We start from the raw sequence: 25,133 nt of genomic DNA on the forward strand, positions 1-25,133 counted from the left end.
TGTTGGAAGCTGGAAGGACTTGAGGTGTTAGTGAGGAGGAAGTGTGTAATTAAGGTTAGGGATGACCTGCGCAAAGAAGGGGGCATCCAAGTGTAAGGAAGGTCGTTGCACCTATCCTTACTAGAAAAAGTGGGAGACTAGTAGTATCAGGCATTACTTATCGGACTATTACCTTGAGGTATGTTATAAGTGTAAAGATGTATATCAAAACTGAGTGTATATAAATTGATGGTGTGTTGTACATTTGTGGTTTGAAAATTGTACATTTTTGAGTTTGTGTACGTAGCAAAAGCACGTTGGTTTCAACACATGATGACTATTGTTGTTTATTTTGTATTGTTGTTCCTGGTGTAAATTCAAATAGCAAAACTTATGGTAAATTTTTCTTATTGGTGGAGTAGATAAAAACCTGGCATGCTACCCAGATTTAATTTTAGGGTTAAATAGTAACAGGTAAGGTAATGAAGCAAGTTTGGAGCCTCATCAGCCTGATGACTGTCACTTGGCAGAAGGAGTTCTTTCATGCTCAACCGAGTTATTTATTTCTACAAGTATTTTGCAATGGCACCCAATTCTAGTTATTAATTTCAGCATTTATATTTTCATCAAGTCACAAATGTGCACAGATTGTGGCGGTTCAGTTCTGTGAGGACAGTGCTGAGGAGCGAGTGCTGCGTGTGACCTGACAGAGGAGTGCAGCTGATCGAGGTGAATAGAAGACTGCTGCGTGTGAGTGCGAACTCTATATTACGAACAGACGTCAGCGCGTATGAGTGTGTGGCCGCTTAAGTTGTTCAGTGAATTTATTCATGAACTACCCTAGGGTAAAAACGATAGCGTACAATGCGTGTGCATGTGAAATCTGTAGCGTAACTGTTTTAGACCGTAAGTATTAAGACTGAAATACTAGTGTGATTGAACAGTGAGAACACAGAGGAAGAGAGCCCTAACTAGTGTAATTGCGTACCTGTGTGTAGGTGATCATTATAGTTAATTAATAAATCTTACAGCAGAAGCTACCAGTCAAGTATTTATTTATCTACTACCTTGCCATTATGCTACAGTATTTTTAACAACTCCTTTACTCATGGTTTCAATACACCCAAGCGCTAGGGTTTTACCATGAAAAGGAGTTGTGTAACAAGCCAATAAATCTAAAGAGAAGCATCTCTCATATTTGAGCAATCTTACATGCTGACTGCACCAGAATTTGTTGAGAAGAGGAGGTGATCACCTAAGCAACCACACTATAAAACTGATCAGATGATATTTTATATTTGAAAGTGGCAATTCTTAGATGTAAACCGAACAACAGGCATGTGAGGAAATTTTGCTGCGTTCAAAGAAAGCAAAGTCTATGGCAGACTATCAGATAGCAAGTCAAATATGATTAGATTTTAGTAATTTTTCTTGTAATACTTATTGACATGAAATAATTCTAACCAATAATAAATTTCCCCCCAAAGCTGGGAAATTTAAGTAGCAAACCTTCCAATGTTTGCCATGTGGAGCAATTTTCAGAATGGTGAACATATTCTAAAATATATAATCCACACAGGAAGGCACAGAATAGAATAGAACCACATACACAATACTCACAGCAACCAGAACTTTAAGCAGTGTGTCCAAATGCCAACGTTTATTTGGTGAGAAGCGTTCAGCTGCAAGAACAATATTGGAGGAGCACTGTGCTTTGAATTCGGGATCAGCCTTCTCCAAGAAAATAAGCAACTCCTTCATCATGGTACGGATGTTATTTACGTTGACCAAAGCAAAGCTCAACTCCAATGCTCTTCGTCTGATCGATACATCAGGATCCTGAAAGATATTGCATCAAATGAATTTCTCATTTAAAAAATCTTTTGTTTAAATCACTTCTGAACAAACGACCTTCAAAGTCTTATACAACATTTACATTAGCTTAACATTTTCTAACATACAGTGTTTTACTTGCATATTAAAACACTTACAACAGCCTTTACATACTGCATGTTCTGCAGTGTGTATTTCTTGTTAATTCAGAATTCAGCCTATTCACAGAGAAAGGCGACAAATATTCAGCTAGACTTCCAGTAGTTATGCAGAGGACAATGACCTCAAACAAGGTTTTTAATGTAAGCAGTGACAGGTTCTCAGGATTTAAAATGTTTGGAAACATTGATGTTTGTGATTATGCTTGAATGGGAGAACTTTCTTCTAATATTTTAGAACTGAAAAATTATCAATTCACGAATATGTTAAGAATATGTGCCAATTTAATTTAAGCTATTCTACACAAAGTGTAGCCCTGAGGTGTAGCCCCATAGCTGTGGATTCACTCCCTGGCCCATCCAAGAATTCAATTCCTGGTCTGAGGATTGGAACAAGGTGTACTCAGCCTCCTGAGATCAAATGAACAGATGAAAAGCTGTCTTATGTGAGAGGGAAGGACCCTGTAAAAATTGAAAAGCAAATCATCTGAGGACGTCACGCTGACAACTTGCAACAGTCAACTTCACAGGCCAAAGCACTTAACCCGTTACCACCGTGCGTGATCATATGATCCACCATACACAGCAAGTTGTGAAACCATCTAACAATGCACGAATCTATGATCACTGGTGTGTCAGACCGCTTGTACCACTTATCGAGACACAGAGAATCATTCCCAGAGTAAACTTTATTATGGGAAGTGATTCCTTATGATTAGAGAGCAATGTAAAAGTTTACACTGTGCCTCAAATAAGAGGCTATAGTTCTCCTTACATTATACCAATAACAGTGAAACTTTGCGCTTAATGAAATTTGTAGTTCGTTCCATATGATTTGCAATTTGAAATACTCATTTGCAAAATGTTAATGGTCTACCATTACAATACTTATTAATTATCCACTGATTTAAATATTTCATAGTCATAGTATGTAGAACATGTTTCGCTCTCCCTCGACAACATCATCTGCTACTAATTATCAGCTTACAGTATTATCAGTTAAGAAACGTAATCTGAAAGGATGTAAATTACAGACTAAAATGATTAATAACAAGAACAATTAACACTTAAAATACGAACCCAATATGCCAATGTCTTTTGTTGTCTTGTCACTCCTTGATGTGAATAAACTATTTAAAAAATAACGTTTTGGTTAAAATCCTTACAGTTTTCATTAACTCATTCCAGTCTAATTGCGAGCATAGCTAACAATTCGCTAAAAATTGAAAAAAAGCAATGCACACATTCTGGCGGCAACATCGGGTTTCATCTTGGATTCGTTACGAGAGTACTTCAACAGATGGCAGTATTATCAGTCTGTCTGAGAATTTACGATATTTCTGATGAGTGTGCATTAATAGATGTTGTCGCTCAATGTGCTCTAAAACATAGCTTCTCGCAGCAAACAAGTACTTGATGAAGGTGATACTTTAGATATTTTATGTAATCATAATCCCTCATAGCTATAAAAAAACATAATAATGTTATGGTTTTTACGCCCCACTAATTACTTTTTTGGTTTTCGGAGACATTGAGGTGGCAGAATTTTTTTCCCAGAGGAGTTCTTTCACATGTCAGTAAATCTACGGACAGGAGGCTGACATATTTGAGCACTTTCAAATCTTCAAATACCACCAGACTGAGCCAGGATCGAACCTGCCAGGTTGGGCTCAGAAGGCTAGCGCTCTACCCCTGGCTATAAAACACAGAAAACCTTACTACATTCTTACGTATTCACGCAGATATGAAATGCGCAGGAACATGGTAGCAGGCTGTAAAACGAATCCAATCATAATGAAATGTAAGAAGTTGTTTCGAATTAATATTCGGATGAAAATAACATTTCCATTTGAGTATAATATTATAATTACTAGAGCTAGGATGTTTAGGAAAAGTCATATTTTCTTTCTCTCTATTTTCTGACCTGATCGGATTTTGGTGCAAATCAGGTGATTATCGTCACAATTAAGGGATTTTTATTTGTCATATAAACGCATATTTTGGCTATTTTTGTCATAAGGTCATATTTTGAGTTATTTTTGTAGAAACGTCATATTTCGGCGGTTTGGTGACAGCTGTAGCTGTGCAAAATCATTGTGGACATTCCGAATGGGAACTAGTATTCGCAAAACTGCTTTTCCAAATCACATCTGTAGTTAATACAAGTGGAATACTCTGCCTCTTCCATCAAGATTGCACAGGAATTGTTCTCCTGCAGTTTGTCAGAAAGTCTAGCAGATATTAAGTCGAACTTTGGAATTATATTGAGTGCAATTACTCGTTTACAAGCTGCTAGCTTAGAAATTCATGCAAGTATTGAAACTGTGAGAAGTGTTGAACTTTCAGCACAACAATCACATGGAATAGTTGGCATCAGTGTAAAATGGAAACTTTGGCAACAAAAATACAAATTCATGAATTTCTGTGTTATCAAAGCTGGTATGGTAACAACTGACATAAATGATCAGGAATTTAATTCTATATAACTTTAGTTACGTCATATTTATCGATAGGACCACCAATAATATAAATATTTGAGAATTAAATTTTAGGCCTTCCCCGAAACTACCATTTCACTCAGCGTGAGTAAAATGATTTATAGCCTAGATTGTAGCAGCTCATCCCCTAACTTCACATACCGATTTTCATTAAATTCTCTTCAGCCGTTTTCTCGTGATGCGTGTACAGACAGACAGACCGACAGACCGAGACAGAAATTACAGAAAATTGAAAGTGTTTTTCCTTGTTACTATGGACACGACTGATACAGAAATACCATTCTTTTAAAATTCCGAGCAATGAACAGACAAAACTCTTATTTTATATATATATTTATTTTAGAAAAGGGTACTTAGTAGACTGGTATTTAAAATCTGCAAAACGTGGAATAATATAAACAATTTTAAAATCTCAAGTGCTAGCTGACATGAATGAAACAACATTTTTCAATACTGTATGCTCAAACAAGCACAAAGAAAAAAATAAAACCAAGAATCATACAAATATCTCCTATACATACAGAATTTTTTTTATTTTAACCATTGAAAATGCCCAGTCCAGAACCTTTGTAAGCAATATTCATGTGGATTAAACAAACACTTACACTAAATACTTTGTGAGTGTGGGAACTGAATTTCAAGCAACTGCTTGTCTAGGTTCGTGAAGATTTTTGCTTCATTAATTGAGAAGAAATGCCTCGCGTCTGTGTAAATAAGACCAAATTCTTTCAATCATATCTAAAAAGTGCATAAAAATAATCCTGTTTTAAAGAAGTAACAAATTTTATTGTGGGTGTAAGGTTGGTGACCAGAACAAGGAGTGTGCTCCATTTGACATTTGCTATACACCTAGGCCAGTTATAAGATCACGTAAAGTGTCCTTTACTGTTCCTATGATTTGGAGGGAACTCTTGGATCATACAAGAGAACATTATTTCTGTCTGACAAAAATGGCTGTAATCACCTCGAAAACAACTGAATATCCTAATTTATAATCTGCTACGAGACATGGGTATCTCACCAATGTTGTTTTTGATTTTAAATTGTCGAAGCACCAGACTGAACTTTACGGTAGAATCATCGTGTTCGCAATACAATGAGTGTTTTTTCTGACTGCCATGCTGTTTTATCTGAATATTTCTACAAGGAAGGTGACGTGGCTTTTTAAAAATTATACCGAATCCATTATGGAGATTCTTGGCCATAATTTCAGTGTAAATGAGCGGCGCTTGCTCCGAGATTCTAGTAAAGTTAGTCTAAAAGCAGTACTTCTCTACAATGGGAACAAAATTCCTTCAGTGGGGTGCAAACCCACTATCTCCCGGATGCGAGCTCACAGCTGCGCGCTCCTAACCACACGGCCAACTCGCCCGGTATATGAGAACTTTAAACTGCCACTCACACTTATTGAACATGAGAAATACACATGGTATGTACGTGGAGATCTCAAGGTAAATGTAGTTCTGCTCGTCAAGCAGCTATGATACACAAAGCACTGTTGCGAGTGGGACAGCACAAACAAAAGCTACTGAGGGGGTAAAAATGGGCTGTTCAGAATGAACTACTGCTTGGACAAATGAATGAGGTGAAGACTCCTCTGGTAGACACCAAAAATGTGTATCTACCTCCGCTTCACATTAAATGGAGTCTCGTGAAAAGCTTTGTGAAACACATGGACAAAACATCACATGGATTAAAGTACCTTTGAGAGAAGTTCTCCAAGGATCAATATAATAAATATTTGTAGGACCGAAAATTAGGGAATTAATGGATGATTTAACATTTCTTTGATTTGTTGAGTGGTGATGGAAAAATGACATGGCTGTCTTGCACAAGTGTCTGAAAGAACATTTTAGGCAATCATAAGGCAGAGGACTATGGTGATATTGTACATGAACTACTCAGATGAAATAAAATGGCGTATGGCTTTTAGTGCTGGGAGTGCCCAAGGACAAGTTTGGCTCGCCAGATGCAAGTCTTTTGATCTGACCCCCGTAGGTGACCCGCACGTCGTGATGAGGATGAAATGATGATGAAGACGACACATACACCCAGTCCCAGCGGAATTAACCAATTATGGTTAAAATTCCCGACCCTGCCAGGAATCGAACCCGGGACCCCTGTGGCCAAAGGCAGCACGCTAACCATTTAGCCATGGAGCCAGACAACTACTCAGATAATACCATCATATGGGATGTAACATGTGACAAACTACATTTCTTGAATGATCATTTGGACTTCTTTCTGGATAGCATGGTACCATTAGTGACGAACAATGCGAACAGTTCCACCAGGACATTTCTCAAATGGGAAAGTGTTATGAAGGCAATTGGAGAGCCACAATGTTGACCGATTACTGCTGGACCTTATCAAGAAAGTGAAAGTGAAACCAAAGTGACACTGGAATTTGGGAAGGAAATAATTTTAGGTATGTTTCATCACTTTTATTTTTTATTGTTTAGCTGTTTACATTTGGAACTGTTGTTGCGAGAACAGGTCATTTTGCTAGATATATGCATAACCGTACAAAAGTACGACCTCCAGATTTTAGTTTGTCAAGAATGAAGCCATTCTTTTCAGTGTCGACTTAATTAAATGTAACAAGAACTTTTCAGTCTGTCAAACACACTGCAATTATAATATAAATTATAACACTATAAACATAACTGTAAAAAAAATACACACTATTATACAAAGAATGACATGTTTTGTTCTACAAGAACATCCTCAGATTCTATCAAATCACTTGAAACATGCTTGTATACGTGAGGCGCACAGTTCCAAAATCAGCCTTATCCATTTTTCATGAAAATTGAGTTCCAAAATCAGCCTTATCCATTTTTCATGAAAATTGAGTTCTTAGCTTATCTCTATAGCACATATGACTTAGCATCTAATACAATGACACTTCCAAAAAACCCTTATCCAATCTTAATTTGTAAATATCTTCCTTATGTGTCACGAATTGTATGTAGCTCTTCAATTATATCAATACATGTAAGTACGTTGATATGATAAACACGAATAAATATTTTTATTCTACTGAAGATGAGCAAGAAAAGTTTTTGTCGTCCCCTGAAAAATTTGCTAAAATGGATAAGGCGGATTTTGGAACTGTGCGCCTCATGTACAGTATTGTTTACCTTGAATAAAATCATCAGTGATAGAGAGGTTAGTGATAACATGAACCAGTAATGGCAAAAAAAATTACAAGTATTAACCCTTTGCAGTCCAATATTCTGTCACATGCTCCAACAGTAGGTCCTAATTAATTTTGCACATTTTTACCTAGTCAGATTTAACTCAGAACTTTTATTAGTAACTATAATAATATTGTTATGATTATTACCGTATATTCTATTGCATAGGAATAGGAATTGGTTTCCATAATCATTTTCGTCACCAGTGCAGAAGTGAAAAATATCATTAAAACTAATGTGGAGTGATGCAGGTAGGAGGCACCTGCTATCTTCTAGTTTTCCGGCCTAATAAATAACTTAGTCTAGGAGGCTAATTATCATGAAGTGTTGCATTCTGGTAAACACTATTGTGTCGAAGTGATCTTGACGTTGGACCAGTTACAATAAACCATGACGTTGAGCTCACCTCGACGTTGGACCGGAAAAGGTTAATATAATGAAAAACGTACTTATCTAGACTGCCGATGCTGATTCCGTTGTCACCAAACACTATTTCAGGACTGTGGTCATGGAAAGTTTTGGGTAAAGCACACTGCTCGCGGACAGGGGAGAGGAAGCTTGGGAGGGGTCGTGTGGAACATGTGGATCTCTCCTACTGGATGTTAAAATCGAGTGTACTGTACCATGGAGAGGGGAGGGGGAAGTAGGGCGGAGAGAGTGGAGCGCAGTAGAACCTTCTATCAATACTGGAGAGGGGAGAGAAGGTTATTAACCTACTACATGTTAAAATGTACTCTTATGTATTATGGATGAACGCAAATTAATTATTTTAAGTGGATAAAGTAAGGAATTGAAATAGAAACTAACTATTAAATGTTATTTTTATGATAAAGGCTAATTTAATGAGTAAGTGTTGTCCAGATGTTATGTGAGTAGAGCAAAGGGGGAGGAATATTTTAAGTGTGTATGGTAATTTAGGTTAGTTAGATTAGCATTTTATGCAATGTAAATTTCGATTTATATTCAAAGGTATACTTTTATTTTCAATGTGTAAAATTTTTAGATCAGTGTTGATGTCTGTGAAATGGTGTGAACAGTAGTATATGCTCTCTCCGAAGGCTGAATGCCGATTATATCTGATCGCATTTTTGTGTTCTTTGTATCTTGTGTGGAAAATGTGTTTCGTTTCACCTATATATGTGGCATTGCAGTTAGGTTCTTGGCACTTGAGTTCATATACTCCTGACTTTGAGAAATGGTCTTTTTAGTTTAGGCTGCACTTGCTGACGTGTGTCTGTATTGTGGTGTTCATTTTATTTTTGCTAGTTGCTTTACGTCGCACCGACACAGATAGGTCTTATGGCGACGATGGGACAGGAAGGGCCTAGGAGTTGGAAGGAAGCGGCCGTGGCCTTAATTAAGGTACAGCCCCAGCATTTGTTGTTCATTTTAAAGGCTACTTTTAAACCTTGTTTCTTGAAAATATTAGCTTCTTTGAATATGTTCTTGTTAACGTAGTTGAAAACCACATATATTTCTTTGTCATTTGAGGTGGTTTCCAGGCGATTTTTCTTATGTTTATCTACTGTGCCTGGAGGGTGGTTGTTTTCTTTCCCGATTTGTTGAACACTTCTCTACAAGAAACCAAAAAATTATTAGCCTTCTTGGAACACTACACCAAAATTGCTTTGCATTCAACGACAAAATGTATTGCCAAAAAGAAGGGTTAGCCATGGGCTCATCTTTATCAGGTATAATAGTAAAAATTTTTCTGAATAACTTCAAAAACATCTTTTATATGGGCCAGCATTTAAAAGGAATCTTACACTGGAGGAGATACGTGGATGACGTCATATGCATATATGATAATGACATCACTAATGCACACCAGTTATTCAACACCCTAAATTCTTTACACAAGTCCATTAGTTTCACAATGGAGCCAGAAACTAACAAGAAAATGAACTATTTAGACATCACAATCAACAGGAATAATGACAACCTATCTTACAAAGTATACAGAAAGCCCATTCAGACGTTGCACACTACTGATGAGTCGAACCACCCATACACACACAAAATAACAGTACTGAATACAATGATACACAGAGCTATTTCCATGAAAATGAGCACAATGGATTTCAACAAAGAGTTACAAATCATTAAACAAATCGGGAAATAAAACAACCACGCTCCAGGCACAGTAGATTAACTATTAAATTAACATAATAAAAATCGCCAGAACAAGAACACATACAAGATAGCAAATATTTTCAAGAAACAAGGTTTAAAAGTAGCCTTTAGAATGAACAACACACTACAGAAACACATCAGCAAGTGCAACCTAAACAAAAAAAGACCCTTTCTCAAAGTTAGGAGTATATGAACTCAAGTGCCAAGAACCTAACTGCAATGCCACATATATAGGTGAAACGAAACACATTTTCCACACAAGATACAAAGAACACAAAAACACAATAGATATAATTGACATTCAGCCTTCGGGGAGCACACATACGACTGTTCACACCATTTCACAGACATCAACATTGATCTAAAAATTTTACACATTGAAAATAAAAGTAAATCTTAATATAAAGGAAGCAATCAAAATTTACATCGCAAAAAAAGCTAATGTAACTAACCTAAATGACCATAAACACTTTAAAAATCCCCCCCGTCCTCTTCGCACTACTCACATAACACTTACTCATTAAATTAGCCTTTATCATAATAATAACATTTAATAGTTAGAGTCTATTTCAATTCCTTACTTTATTCACCTAAAATCATTAAACTGCATTCATCTATAATACATAAAAGTACATTTTTAATATGATGTAGGTTAATAACCTTCTCCCCCCTCTCCAGTGTTGATAGAAAGAAGGTTCCACAGCACTCCACTCGCTCTGCCCTACCTTCACCTCCCCTATCCACGGTACAGTACACTCGATTCTAACATCCAATAGGAGAGGTCCACAAGTTCCACACGGGCCCTTACATGCTTCCCCTCCCCTCTCCACGAGCAGTGTGCTTTACCCAAAACTTTCCATGACCACAGCCCTGAAATAAGTGTTTGGTGACAACGGACTTAGCATCGGCAGTCTCGATAATTACACAAGTTTTTCATTATATTAATACTGTACTTGTAAATGAATACTTTGTCATTACTCGTTCATGTTACCACTAAACTCTCTATCACTGACAAGTTTATGCAATGTAAACAATACTCTACATATACAAGCATGTTTTAAGTGATTTGATAAAATCTGAGGATGTTCTTGTAGAACGAAACATGTCATTCTTTGTATAATAGTGTGTACTTTTACAGGTATGTTTATAGTGTAATAATTTATATTGTAATTGCAGTGTGTTTGACATACTGAAAAGTTTTTGTTACAGTCTCCAGATTTTAGGTTAGGAAATTTCCATAAAATAATTTTTAATATAAAGTAGTGAATATTGTGCGAGTTTGGTAAATTAAGATATAAGAACATAGTGTTGTAAGAAAGATATGTAATTAGGGAATAATGAACATGTAAATCCTTATATTTGTATAATTTTTAATTTGGGTAAGAGCGTGTAGACATGGCCTAGCAATGAAGATTATGCAACATGGGAAACAGCGACTATATCAGTAAGGAAGGTTGAAGTTGGATGAAAGTATTGCAACAAGTGGCTTGGAGACCAGGAGTAGAGGCGGGAAGTTTAGGCTCAAGATGGTATTTCATCAATGTTGATGAACACTAGAGATTGCTAACTTTTGTATCGGTTGCTCGGTAACCAATCCGTAATCTCAGATTTTGAATGAGGTTGCGTTGACTGAGAGGTGCTTTAAAACCGGGCGAGTTGGCCGTGCGCGTAGAGGCGCGCGGCTGTGAGCTTGCATCCGGGAGATAGTAGGTTCGAATCCCACTATCGGCAGCCCTGAAGATGGTTTTCCGTGGTTTCCCATTTTCACACCAGGCAAATGCTGGGGCTGTACCTTAATTAAGGCCACGGCCGCCTCCTTCCCATTCCTAAGCTTTTCCTACCTCGTCGTCGCCATAAGACCTATCTGTGTCAGTGCGACGTAAAGCAAATAGCGATGATGACCATCATGCACACTTTCCCTTCTTATTGTTGGCATAAAAATTTCTTCCTTTCTAACTTTTGCATTGAAATCACCCCAAATCATTTTGACTTGTTTGGATAATTTATTCCACAGTTCTAACAAATCCTCATAAAAGGAGTCTTTTAACGTGATCATAGTAATATGAAGGTTGGAACTTAAATAGTGGCAACTATTTATTTACAACAGATACAAAAGAGTTACATGTTAGCAAACTTTACTGTCCTTCAATGTAGTCACCAGTGTTGCGTATAACCCGTTGCAAGCGATGTGGAAATCGTAGTATAACTTTTCAGAGCCTGTTCTGTTGACGGTGCGAATGGAGCGATCTACTGCCTGTCGAATCTCTGCAACAGTTCTGAAGCGAATGCTCACGAATTGTCTGGTTTTGATCACTGTCCAGTAATGCGGCAAGATCATGCACTTCTTCTTCACTCGTAGGACGGTCTGCCCGATGAATTTCCACCGCAATTTGCCGACCATCGTTGAAGGCTTTTACCCAATGTGCCACTGTTCTGTACGGCAATGCAGATTCTCCGCAAGCCTCTTGAAGACCTTGATGACACTGTCGTACTGTACAACCTCTGGCACATTCAATCTTGATCCAACTCCGTTGTTCCTGTTTGGAAAACATTGCGACAACGTTACATTAGACTGCTAGCTCACACGTGACTGTGTTTCTCTTGCTTGTGCGCATGCAGGTGATGTGGGAAGGGTGAGTCCATTTGCTCTGAGGTAAGGTAGGTATGTAACCAACATATGCTATCAACGACAATATTAGAATTCGTTGCATAGCGTCTCCACAGCAGTGTTGCCACTATTTAAGTTCCAACCCTTGTAATAATAATAATAATAATAATAATAATAATAATATTGGATTTATGTCCCACTAACTACTTTTGTGCCTTTCCTGGCAGGACCTAGGGTTTACATTGCAGTATGTCTTCTCGTATAGGCTAGAGCAATTTTGTTACTTTCATTGATCTGTCTCTGTCTTATCCTTGGCTTGGACAATATGCAAGTGACTGAGGTACGAGTGATGCTAGTAATGCCATTCCTTATACTGCAGTCCCTGCTATGAATGGTGTGAAAATGTTGCTCATAGGGTCAGTTGATGCATGCATTTCAGCGGGCTTGGCAAACTGATATGTAATCGCAACTCCTGGCTCGGTGAGGAAAGCAATGGGAACTAACTCGCTCTTCATTTCCCTAGTATGCCTCTTTAGTGACACCTAGGCCATCTGTGACAGCTGATGGCAGAGCTGTTGAGGATCCAACCAGCCTTAGGGCTGAGGACTGAACATATATTCACAACTACTTTAATGGTTTTTGGAGATGCCAAGGTGCCCGGAATTTAGTCCTGCAGGAGTTCTTTTGCATGCCAGTAAATCTACCAACACAAGGCTGAAGTTTCTGAGCACTTTCAAATACCACCGGACTGAGCCAGGATCAAACCTGCCATTTTGCGGCCAGAAGGCCAGGACCTCGACCATCGGAGCCACTCAGCCTGGCATGAACAAGACCTAACAAAGAGAGTGGCAAGACGTCTTTGATTAAGAATAGTGGAAAGAAAGGCAGAGATCAATGATCTACTATCCACTCCAAGATTGAACTGCACAAGGAGAATGATGATGATCATCGTGATGATGAAGCATTCAACGAAGTTTCAATAGCTATTTTAATATTCTAGCAGAATAAAGCTGAAATCTATAATGTCAAACTGAAACAAATAATTATAATGTTACTCGTTTTAAGTCACAATTACTAAGTTTGCTGTTTTTGGTGATATCAAGGTGCCAGAATGTTATCCCCTGACAGTTCTTTTATGTGAAGGAAAATCTACCAACACGAGGCTAACATACTTGAGAACCTTGAAACACCACTGACCTGAGTTAGGACCAAACTCGCCAACTTGGGCTTAGAAAGTCAGTTTTTCCACCATCTATGTCACCAAGACTGATCAAAATTATACAGTTTAGGTCTTGAAGTATCACACTTCAACTATATGCAATTAACACAAACTAATAAACAGCTGAAAACACATTCTTAATTTCACAAACAATTTATTACATACCTTCAAACATTCTAAGATGGTACTTCTATGCCTTTGCACTGCACTTGTGTCGATGTACACAGTCTTCAAAAGGGTATTCAGAGCAACATACCGAATATTTTTATCATTATTAAGCAAGAACCTACCAAGAATGTTGACTGCCAAGACCTGAAAGGAGGTAAAAAGAGAGAGAAAGGTTTGAGAACATAATTGTAACAACCAAGATATGCTCACCTTAAATAGCACTAAACCAAAACTAACAAAACACATAACAGATAAAGTTTCCTTTTTACCTTCAAGTGGAGTAAAAGCTCCATATACCTAGGTATTATTGACCACTACTGCAGGAATTAAGTGTAGTGAAACTCTCAATAGGAAATATATTTCTTTGGTTAACTTGCAAACAATTTCTTAATACTGCATAAAGAGGGGAAAACAATTGTTTAGTTATGGGATAACTTGTACTTAAAATCTGATCAAGCAAGAAGAAATGGATTGAAAAGGGGAATGAAATATTTATGAGAATAATCAGGAAGAAAGTTTGAGGCATAGTATGCCCTGTATTTTATGAGCGGGAAGTTCTAAGCAGGATGGCGAAGAGAAAAGGCCCTGTAGTTTGATGGAGAGGAATTTTTGTGATAGTGACCATATATTGATGTGTAATATTTCCGAGACAGGCTGTATAAGAGGAACGACATCCTGTAGCGATCCTAAATTATGTTAAACAGAGCGATTGAAAAATGCTACAGTTGTCAAATCCAAGTGAGTGTAACACATATTTTAAGTAAAAGTGATTCTCCCACGATTATTATTTTACGTAAGACTGTAGATAGTGTCAGTTAAGTTGATTATTCTGTTTGATACCAGCAAAGTGCATTTTTTTTTTGCTAGGGGCTTTACGTCGCACCGACACAGATAGGTCTTATGGCGACGGCATTTTGTTTTAACTGACCTCATGAACAAAATACATTCTTACACACGGTCGAGGTAATATTGGCTTATTGGAAATATTATTTTATTCTGTATCTTTATGAGGCAAAAACATTGCAACTTGGAAACATTGCGGGTGAAAGAAAGAGTTTATCAGATTGAGAGTTTACCCTGCATATGTTGTTGAGAGTTTACTTCTAGTTATCTCCATTTTTCTTCCATTATCATCCATTGCTCATTTGCAATTCTTTTTCCACCCTTCTTATATATCTGCACCTTTGTCTTACCAATGTTAATTTTCTATGACCATTTTTCAGAGAATTCTTTCACCTCATTAATACTTTTCTTCATGACTCTGGCCGTTAGTGTCATAAAGAGAATATCGTCTGCAAAGATCAGGGTGGTATTTTTAGGTTTCCTTACACTGAACAAGCTCACTTCTCTCCATCATGAGCCTGTAGTATATCATTATGAATCAAAAAAATTGAATTGGTGATAACTTACACCCCCGTTTCAACCCCATATTTGACTCTCTCAATCGACGTACTACCCCATCATCTACTCGAATACTGCAGTATACCCTTTCATATATAGCCTCAATCGCACTTCTGATCTTGTTCGAAACCCCTAACCAGCCCAACTTCTCGAACAATATCCCCTGAATACTCGAGGGTTCAATATGATGAAAGGTGGTGGTGATGATACTTGTTGTTTTAAGGGGCCTAACGTCTAGGTCATCGGCTCCTGATGATATGAAATGAAATGACAAATTAAAAATTTTAAATCAGCTACTGACCAAAATAAAAAATGGCATGAAGAATGAATGGATGAATATAAATTTAAAACTATCAGTGGATCCTACCCAAAAGCTACCATAAAAAATAGTATTACTGACCAATAGACCACTTCTAAAGCACAATCCTGAATCAAGGATGCTTGTTGTCTAAATGGGTCCAAAATACAGGTCAGCGGCCCCGCATAATGGTACTTATCGCTAGAAAAGGAGAACCATGGTATTTGTCTTGTTGGGCTACTAATCAAAAGTAGCATAGACTCACAGTGTTCCACACATAATGGTACTACTAACAAGTATTGGACGTCGTACAGGTAACGCAGACCTATGGTATTTCTCACATAATGGCGCCGCACACAGGTAACGCAAACCGATGGTGTTCCTCACCTAGGTGTACTAATCACGGGCACCAGTATTCCTGTGGTCTTCCTCACATAGTGGGTACTAAGCACGGCAATGCAGACCCACTGTGGCGCTCATACAGTGGTACTAATCACAGGCAACGCCCAGAACCGTGGTGTTGCTCATAAGGGTACAACTAACGGGTACTGGAAACCCACAGTGAACCACTCTCTGCTGCTACTAACCACAAACCTATTTCGTACCTAATAGAGTGGTACTACTTGCAAGTACAGGCAACCCATGGTGTTCCCCGTGTGATGGTACTAATCAAAAGTATTTTCATGGTTCTAATACAATCATCCCTTGGTCGCCCCTTTTAGTCACCTCTCACGACAGGCAGGGGATACTGTGGGTGTATTCTTCATCTGCATATCCCACCCACAGGGGGTAGACAGAGAAAAAGGAAGAAATAAGAATGGATCCGTCACTTCAAAAAATGAAGTAAGAAGAAAGGCAAGGGCCCCGAAGGGAGTGACAATGAAAGACTCCCTAGGCCTCAAATGCTCTAATACCATCAGTGTTGGAAAAGAACAAGAGTTGACCAAACGAGGTTGGAGAGGATAGATGAAAGTGAGGAGCCTGGCACAAGTAAGTGAAAGCAATGCCAGGACTCAGCTAAGGTCCCCGCGGTCGCCAACCCACACTCCCAAGTCGAGAGCCCCTTGGGCCCCTTTTAATCGCCTCTTACGACAGGCAAGGGATACCGTGGGTGTATTCTTCATCCGCATCCCCCACCCACAGGGGGTAATATGATGAAAGGAAATGTTGAAATGATAACATAAGGAATAACTCACATTGATAGTGTTCAAATTTAACTTTTACTATAATTTTTTTAGAAAAGTTTATTAATAATCATCTCTCTTGGTGAACAGAATCAAATTGCATTTGGTAGATAGTTGGTTTGGACCTCAGAGTTGGCAGCAGCCCTGAAGATGAATTTCTGTAGTTTCCCATTTTCACACCATGCAAATCATGGGGCGGTATCTTGATTAAAGCCACGGTGGCTTCTTTTCCAGTCCTAAACCATTGTAGCTGTAAGACCCGTCTGTGCCAGTGTGATGTTGAAAAAAGAACATAATCAAAGTAACTATACAAATATTTATTGTATTCATATGAAAAGTTACTTTAGGGGAGGAACGGTCTGGCCAGTCAGCTTCCAACTCTGGAGTCCCCGGGTTTGGAATCCTGGTGACTTCGGATGGGATTTTCACTGAAGGTATCCAGGCAAGATATTAACTGACCTTGATTGACAAAATAAGAGCCTTACCACAACATACCAGATTCATTAACGTGCTTGTAGAGAAGAATTAACATTTGCGTTAAGTTGGGTTTTGGGGGGGGGCTATTTGCTTTACGTCGCACTGACACAGATAGGTCTTATGGCAATGATAGGATAGGAAAGGCCTAGGCATGGGAAGGAAGCGGCCGTGGCCTTAATTAACGTACAGCCTGGTGTGAAAATGGGAAACCACGGAAAACCATCTTCAGGGCTGCCGACAGTGGGATTCGAACCCACTATCTCCTGATTACTGGATACCGGCCGCACTTAAGCGACTGCAGCTATCAAGCTCGTTAAGTTTGTAATTTCATTATTTTAGTTACAAGTGTGGGAGAAATTCACTGTTATATATCAAATTGTGCACAAATTATTGATAACAGAGCCACACCTAAAAAAACCATTCTAGGTACCTTGCTTTTCAGATCTGTTCTTGGGATTATTGAAGGTGCTGATTCAGAAAATTGCATTGGACAGATCATTTGAACTGTAATTTCTTATATATGGTTTAATTGATGAGAAATTAGGAGGTGAGGCAGGAAGCTGGGATTAAGACATCACTATTAGATATAATCTGCATACCGAGAGTACAGCGGTTCAGACACATGACGAGGATAGAAAACAACCCAAGGGCACTTGGAAAAAGAGGTAGAAGGAAAATGTCCGGTTGGAAGTCCTAGTAGAACCTGCTGAATGGATATGGTCAAGACTGATACTGATACTTCAATCAGGTGAAGAATGATGATGCCATGAAGAACAACACATTCATGAATAGAGGGAAAGTGGAAGAGACTTATCAAAAGTACCTGCAAAACTGCAGCTGTAAACATGATGATCATGATGATGATGATAATGGTTGAAAATGAATAACAGTTCTTGAATAGATTTCTTTAGCAAAATTGAGATGATATAACAAGCTTTCTTAACTGTATGGGAAATGTATGTATTTAAAACACCTAAACTCTTCTATGTAGAATCATCAACTTTGTTTCATAATAACTGTTCATTTACTTGTATTCCTCTAATGCACACCGACAAAGATGTAAACCTCTGATGTCAAAATTGTTTTTGTTCAATTTTAAATATCTGAAAGAAGTTAACCTTGAAGGAAAGTAAGAAAACTATTTCAGAGTTTATGAAGAGGGTATATTAAGGCTATTTTCACGTCAAGCTTGGAGATCAAGACAAGTCATAAGCTCCTCATATTGTTTCGAAAACTTGTACAGAGCATTTGCAAAAAATGGACAAATGGAAATTAAAAATCAATCAATCTGCATTTAGGGCTGTCATCCAGGTGGCAGATTCCCTATCAACTGTTCACCTAGATTTTCTTAAACATTTTCAAAGAACTGGTCCTATAAATGAATATTTGCCCCAATTTGTCCTCTTAATTTCCAACTTTATCTTCATATTATTATCTTTCCTACTTTTAACAGCTCCACTGAAGCATATTCTTCTAATTAAGATATTCCACGCCAACTCACCACCGACAGCTCGAAACATACTACATACTCTAGCATCTCGTCTTTCTCCCAAGCCTTCCCAGCCCAAAGTTTGCGACATTTTAGTAACACTACTCCTTTGTCGGAAATTGCCCAGAACAAATCGTGCTGCTTTCCTTTGAATTTTTTCTAGTTCTCGTATCAAGTAGTCCTGGAGAGGGTAGCATACACTGGAGCCATACACTAACTGCGGTCTTGCCAGAGACTTACACGCCCTCTCCTTTACATCCTTACTACAACCCCTAAAATACTCTGATAACCATGTGAAGAGATCTGTAACCTTTCTTAACTACTTCATTTATATGATTATCCCAATGAAGATCATTCCCTACATTAACACCTAGGTACTTACATTGTTCCCCATGTAGTACTATCACCCCATCAACACAATAATTAAAACAGACAGGAATTTTCCTCCTGGTGAAAATTACAACTTGACTTTTCATCCCATTGGGGTAAGCACCCTGAATTTAATCATAGGAGAAAAATACCCCCTCATAATTTGTTCACCTGACTGCCTGGTGTTATTGGTGCCACACGTCACATTAAAGATGAAGGTTAGTATTGGAAATTGTTTATAACTGACATTAAAGGTAATTTTCAAAGGGAAAGAGATGCAAAAGTGACTAATATTATTAATATTTTAGGGCTTTTGTACTTGGCTTGTACCTTACATAGAAACAGAACAATGCTGGAGAACTTGTGGGGTGCACATGGCAATGAAGTGGAAAAATTCCACCTTTTCATGAATTTCAGATGCTTGCTTGAAATATGGAGGTGCAATGGTTTGTAAGAAACAAAAATATTCCTTTGTTATTTCTGTACTGTTAACATCCAAGGTAAAACCATACACGAGGTAAGTACCTTCAGCCAGGAGACTTGTGCCACAGTAGAATCTCTTACCCGTTCCACCCTTCCGTGAGCAACCACAGTGCTCTTGAATGTATGACAAAGGCATTTACCACGAGATAAAGAAAGTAGGGATCAGCAACAGTGATTTTGAAACAACTTTTCATAGTGAATGTTTTGACCAGAATGAGCTGAGTGAGGAGATTTTTGAATTGTTCACCTCTGAACTACATGAAATAAATTTACTTCAGCTAGGAATGTGAAGTACTTTTTGAATGAGAGTAAAGGACTTCACTGCAGAAAACACAACCTAGTATTCTGCAAGGACATCGGAAGTCTTCTGGAGAAAATTACTCTCTCAGAATATATCCCAAGTGAATGGTAACTCTGACGCAGGTGCGATAACAGGTATAACTTGAACTAATGTAGATATCGAGCTCGAATATTATTATTATCTTTCGATTATTATTTTACGATCGTTATTATTATTATTATTATTATTATTATTATTATTATTATTATTTCTTGTGTGTATAGCTGTGAAGTGTTACATTCATTTAGTATTAGTATTCCTATTATGTACATAGTCGAATGATCGTATTATGTGTGAGGTTATGTCATGGAACATACATTGTACATAGTAATTGATATCAGTTCCATTACTGTAAATACCAATAAATTAATATTATATAATTTATTCTTATCTGATTATATAAATTGTAATCCATAATTGTGAAATAAACTGTAACTTCCAGAATAGTATAGACACTAGAATGATTGAGAATGTTCTATATAATGTAATCTATGTTTTGGACAGTCTGGAATATTCAAGAAGGTAGCTATTTTGAAAGGTAACTTTTCAGATGCCTGGCCAGGCACCTATATAAAGAGGCGATCTTGACGGTGAAGTCGGTTACTGTTGAGTTACTGAAGTTGTGGTTTGGAAGTTATTGGGAGTGGCTGACATGCTGAGTTAAGGCAGTCTCCATGTTGAATTGATTGGTAGTCATCTGTTCTCAACTGTGCTTCAAAGTGTAACCTCTGTGGTATTTGGCGTCAGTTGTCAAATGTTTTAATGATGGCGGCTTGTTGATATTCTTGAAGTGAAGTGTTTTATTGTGATACTGTGATTAAGGTTATGTGAGTGTGTAATTTGTGAATATATGTGAATAAAATTTATTGTACCAACTGACAGCATCTTGTGTGCGTCTGTGTGGATATGTTAGCTTTTCATCAAAAGTTCATAACTTAGTTTCAAATTTATTCTTTTAAAAAGCAGCAACAAATATGCCTCCATTACAACTAGTTACTCCAGCAGGATTTGAGTACAGAGCCATCTCCTTAGTCTTCGAAAAGATACATTACTTGGAATATCAATACGGAATTGCGGTGACTTGAGAAAGGTTAATTTTCTTTTATAATACATATACTGTACCTTTGGAAGTGCAAGATAGAATTATCCCAGCACTGTTATGTGAAAGATCATGTTTTAATGAAACAATATGTGAGGCTCTGAATTAAGATGGTTAACGCATTGAACAAAATTTCCCAGTTTTACTATAGAAAAAACTGTATGCAGGAATTTCCAGTATTCCACAAATAAGACAGCTAATAAATGATTCACATTTCACAGAATAATGAAAGAACTTCACTTTTGTGCCAGTTCTTAATTTGCTCTTGTAACAAACTGCCTTGGCAACAAGACTGCAGACAACACCACTTAGGAAGAAAGTAAGAGAACTGCTCTTTTATTTCAACAGGTTCAGACAACATTCCAGAGAATCTAGACGACAAAGATTTTATCAAGATGTTGGCAGATTATTGTTGGAACCTTATACAGGATGGTCCAACAGATTCCTGTTGGAAGTCGTACAAAACAAGTGTCTTTGCTTTCAAATGAATGAAATATGTGAATCATAAACTCGTGTTTTTGTTTTAAAATAAGCAGATTTAGTTTGTTGAGTGTTTAATTTATTAAGTGTCCCTTTCATGCTACAAGATTAATTTCAATAGTATGTTAAAACATCCGAAAATTTGACAAGCAACCATACTGAAGAATTGAATATGGCATTCCTGCTGTATCTAAAAAACTAGAGCTGATGAAATATTTTTTGCCATTTTTGGAATTGGCAAGTCAAATTTATCCTAGAACAGGCCACACATTTGAGGCATCAAATACAAGTAGATCAATGTAATTATATTCTTTTAATGTTTCTTGCTGAAGAATACAAGAAGTCAACAAAAATGCACAGACGGAAGGGTCTATAATGTCTGGGAATTGTCAATCATGCCTGGCAAGAAAAAGGCATTATAGAACTCTTCACTTAATGGGATTGCATTTCACAGAGTAAAACCAAGTAACCTGAACTAAAGAGAGAAAGAAGTTAAAAATGTAAAATTTCACTGTTATGTTCCTTATTACTGCAATAAGCAATTTATGAACAGCTCTAGTTTTGACAGCAAAAAGGTTGTACTTACATACCATATTTATTTGATTATAAGTCAAAACCAATTGTAAGTCGACCCCTCGGAAATTAGAAACAAAAATTTAAAATGCATATCTATTAGTAAATCACACAAAACATATGGAATACATTTTTTGCCATTTAATTGTTAGTAAGCTAGAATATTCGCCGTCCAAAAATGAAGGGCATACGTTTAGTGGTTGAACACCCTCAGTGCTATCAAATATCCAGGTCCTCTCCCATGATGTCATTCATACTCTCACAGTAGAGCTCAGTTAATAAGCCACCAGGTACTGTATTTAGATTTGTGGGGCCTTCCAGCATCAATATGTAAAGTTTGTTTTTGGTTATTTCAACAGGCATAATACAATATTATGGTAATGGCGGTAATGAACGTGTGAAAGTGTTGCTCTGGAAAATTGGGGATTTCTTCAGGTAAGGCCAGTGGATTGGACGTAGTTACTGATGTCAGTGTGCCATGTGGTAAGAATCTGATGTACAATTGGTGGCGAGTGGAGAATGAAGTATATAACTACTCAATCTATGCACAGTTATGCTGAGGTATGGTAGAATCCCATCAGTGAGGTTAGACAAAGCTGGCAGCTTATCGCATACTTTGACAGGGAACTGTACATCGTCAGCGTAAAATAAAATTAAACGGCAGTCGTTAGGTATTGTGTATAGGGACGTTCAGCTTTATTTACACGATATTTAACGTATATGAGCAACGACGCACAACGCGCTTAAAATCCAACTCCCTTAGAACTGAAATGGATTTAAATGGTGCTAAATGTACTGACATCCCCTGGTGTGAGATCAAGATAAACTGATTGCAATATCTAAATGCCAACATGCGCTACCCAGACTTCGACTTCGACTTCGACTCCACGTAAAATTTACAGTGGTAATTATTGTTGAATATCCCGTAAGTGATACAAGTGATATAAGTATTAGTGGCTAGTCTGCGAATGTGGACTGTTGTTCGGCGCCGGCAGTTACGATAAGGTTAGTACCTACAGGCATGGTGTCCGAGAAAAACTGTAAAGAAGTCAGATAATCCCAAAATAAACCAAAAGGACTTTCATATGTCAGAGAAAACACGTCGCTGCGATAGAGGTGAAGTCAAGTCGAAAGTAAGACAGCGAAGGGAGACCAATTGCAGACCACACACATAGACTAGAACACCACATCCGTGAAAACTTGTTATCAACAAGAACTGAGGATCTCGCCAAGGAATAGGAAAGCTATCACGCCTAAAGGATAACTTTAAACATACACCAAAGCCTCACGAGAAGACAAAAGGAAAACAAGATCATCTCACAAAATACCTAAAACACAAACAAGACACCATGCCGCCCAAAACACAACCTGCAACTAAAAACACAAAACACAAAGGAAGTATCAATAAAATACCACTCTCGGAAAGCTCTGGAGAAGAGGATTCCGCAGTCGACGTACAAGACCAAGGAAATGATATTAAGGGTATGTTTGCTGAAATATTATTAGAATTAAGAAATCTGAGAAAACAAAGTGAAGACTTCCAACAAGAAACAAGAGAAGAAATTTTACGCATAAAGAACGAAATCGGAAAAAGGGACGAATACTATGAAAAAGTAAACGATGCATTAGAACAGAAAATCAACAATGCAAACAACAAAACACAAGAAAAGATAAACGCACTAACAGAAAGAATAAATATTCTAGAAGAACGAGAAGAACAGAGGGCAAAAAGAGAAAAGAGAAACAATATAGTGATCAAGAGCAAAGAACTATCTTGTGAAGAAGGCAGAAAAGACGAACTGAAGGACAAAATCAATAAAATAATAGACAGAGTAGAAGCAGGAGTGACAGCAAGTAATACAACCTACGTGGGCAAGGACAAAAATAATAGAGGGATAGTGAAGGTCAGTTTTGAACACTTTTCTGACAAATTAAAAATTGTCAAAAACAAACACAGACTAAGGGGACAAGATATCTACATAGATGATGACCTCACCAGAAATGAGAGAGCAATCCAAGCATCGCTCAGACAGAAAGCTAAGGAAGAAAGGGACAAGGGTAACAGTGATGTGAAGGTGGGTTACCAGAAAATAATGCTGAACGGCCAATGGATACACTGGGATGATATAAATAAAAAAAACGGGGGAAAGTAAAATTGCAAACCTCAGAGCACAAACAGTCAACACGCAACCAGGACGAATTAATACTAGCTACGTTGAACGTTAGAACCCTAAGAACTGAAGACAAGGAACTGGAACTCCAAAATGCACTCAAGAACATAAAATTCGATATTCTGGGCCTCAGCGAAGTCAGACAATACGGCGAAGATATAATAGAAAAAGAAAATGGCAACATTTTTAGCTACATAGGAGAAACAAGAGGACAAAAAGGTGTAGGTTTCATAATTAAAAGCCATTTGAAACAGAATATACAGGAAATAAGAGGAATCTCAGAGAGGATCATGGTATTATCCCTAATAATAACAAACATCAAAATCACAATAATCCAGGTATACGCACCCACAGAGGCAAGCACAGAAGAAGAAATCGAAGAATTCTACACGCTTCTAGAAGACACTCTAACAGACTACAAAGCACACCGAACATTCGTAATTGGTGACTTCAACAGCAAAGTAGGGAAAAAGGAATACGAAGACGAAGAACCCATGGGACTTTATGGATATGGAACAAGAAATGAAAGGGGAGACAGACTCATACAGTTTGCACTAGGACAAAGATTAAAAATTGTAAACACCTTCTACAAGAAACACCCGGAAAGTAAATGGACGTGGATCGCTCCGAATGGAAAAACCAAAAATGAAATAGACTACATCCTAGCTGATAGCCTAGAAGTTGTAAAAGACATCCAAGTAATCAATGGTCTAAAATTCGATACAGACCACAGAATGGTCCGACTGAAAATGAGAATAAAGAAGGAAAAGAGACGCTACTTCAACAAGACCACCCCAAACCCCGAAAGTACAGATCGAACAGAATACACAAAAGCACTACAATACAACCTCCAAGAGCTTAGTCAACAAACAGACCTGAAGGCACAACAATATTATACAGAGCTCGTAAACTGCATATCCCTCTCAGTCAAGCAATCTTCGACACCGGGAAACAGAAGAAGAAATAGAATAAA

The 25,133-nt window shown here is 37.7% G+C and overlaps 1 protein-coding gene across 12 annotated transcripts in view; it reads right to left on the reverse strand.

Moving 5' to 3' along the window:
* Positions 1-25,133, reverse strand: part of AP-1gamma (adaptor protein complex 1, gamma subunit) — a 792,649-nt gene that overhangs the window by 308,405 nt on the left and 459,111 nt on the right. For all 12 annotated transcript variants that reach the window (XM_067141824.2, XM_067141823.2, XM_067141830.2 and 9 more), the window contains 2 exons: positions 13,794-13,940; positions 1,600-1,818 (listed from right to left, as the gene is read on the reverse strand). In XM_067141824.2, the coding sequence (XP_066997925.1) occupies positions 1,600-1,818; positions 13,794-13,940 (366 nt within the window). The remainder of the gene's footprint in view (positions 1-1,599; positions 1,819-13,793; positions 13,941-25,133) is intronic.

Source organism: Anabrus simplex, chromosome 2 (assembly GCF_040414725.1).
Source record: "Anabrus simplex isolate iqAnaSimp1 chromosome 2, ASM4041472v1, whole genome shotgun sequence".
In the NCBI taxonomy this organism is placed as follows: domain Eukaryota; kingdom Metazoa; phylum Arthropoda; class Insecta; order Orthoptera; family Tettigoniidae; genus Anabrus; species Anabrus simplex.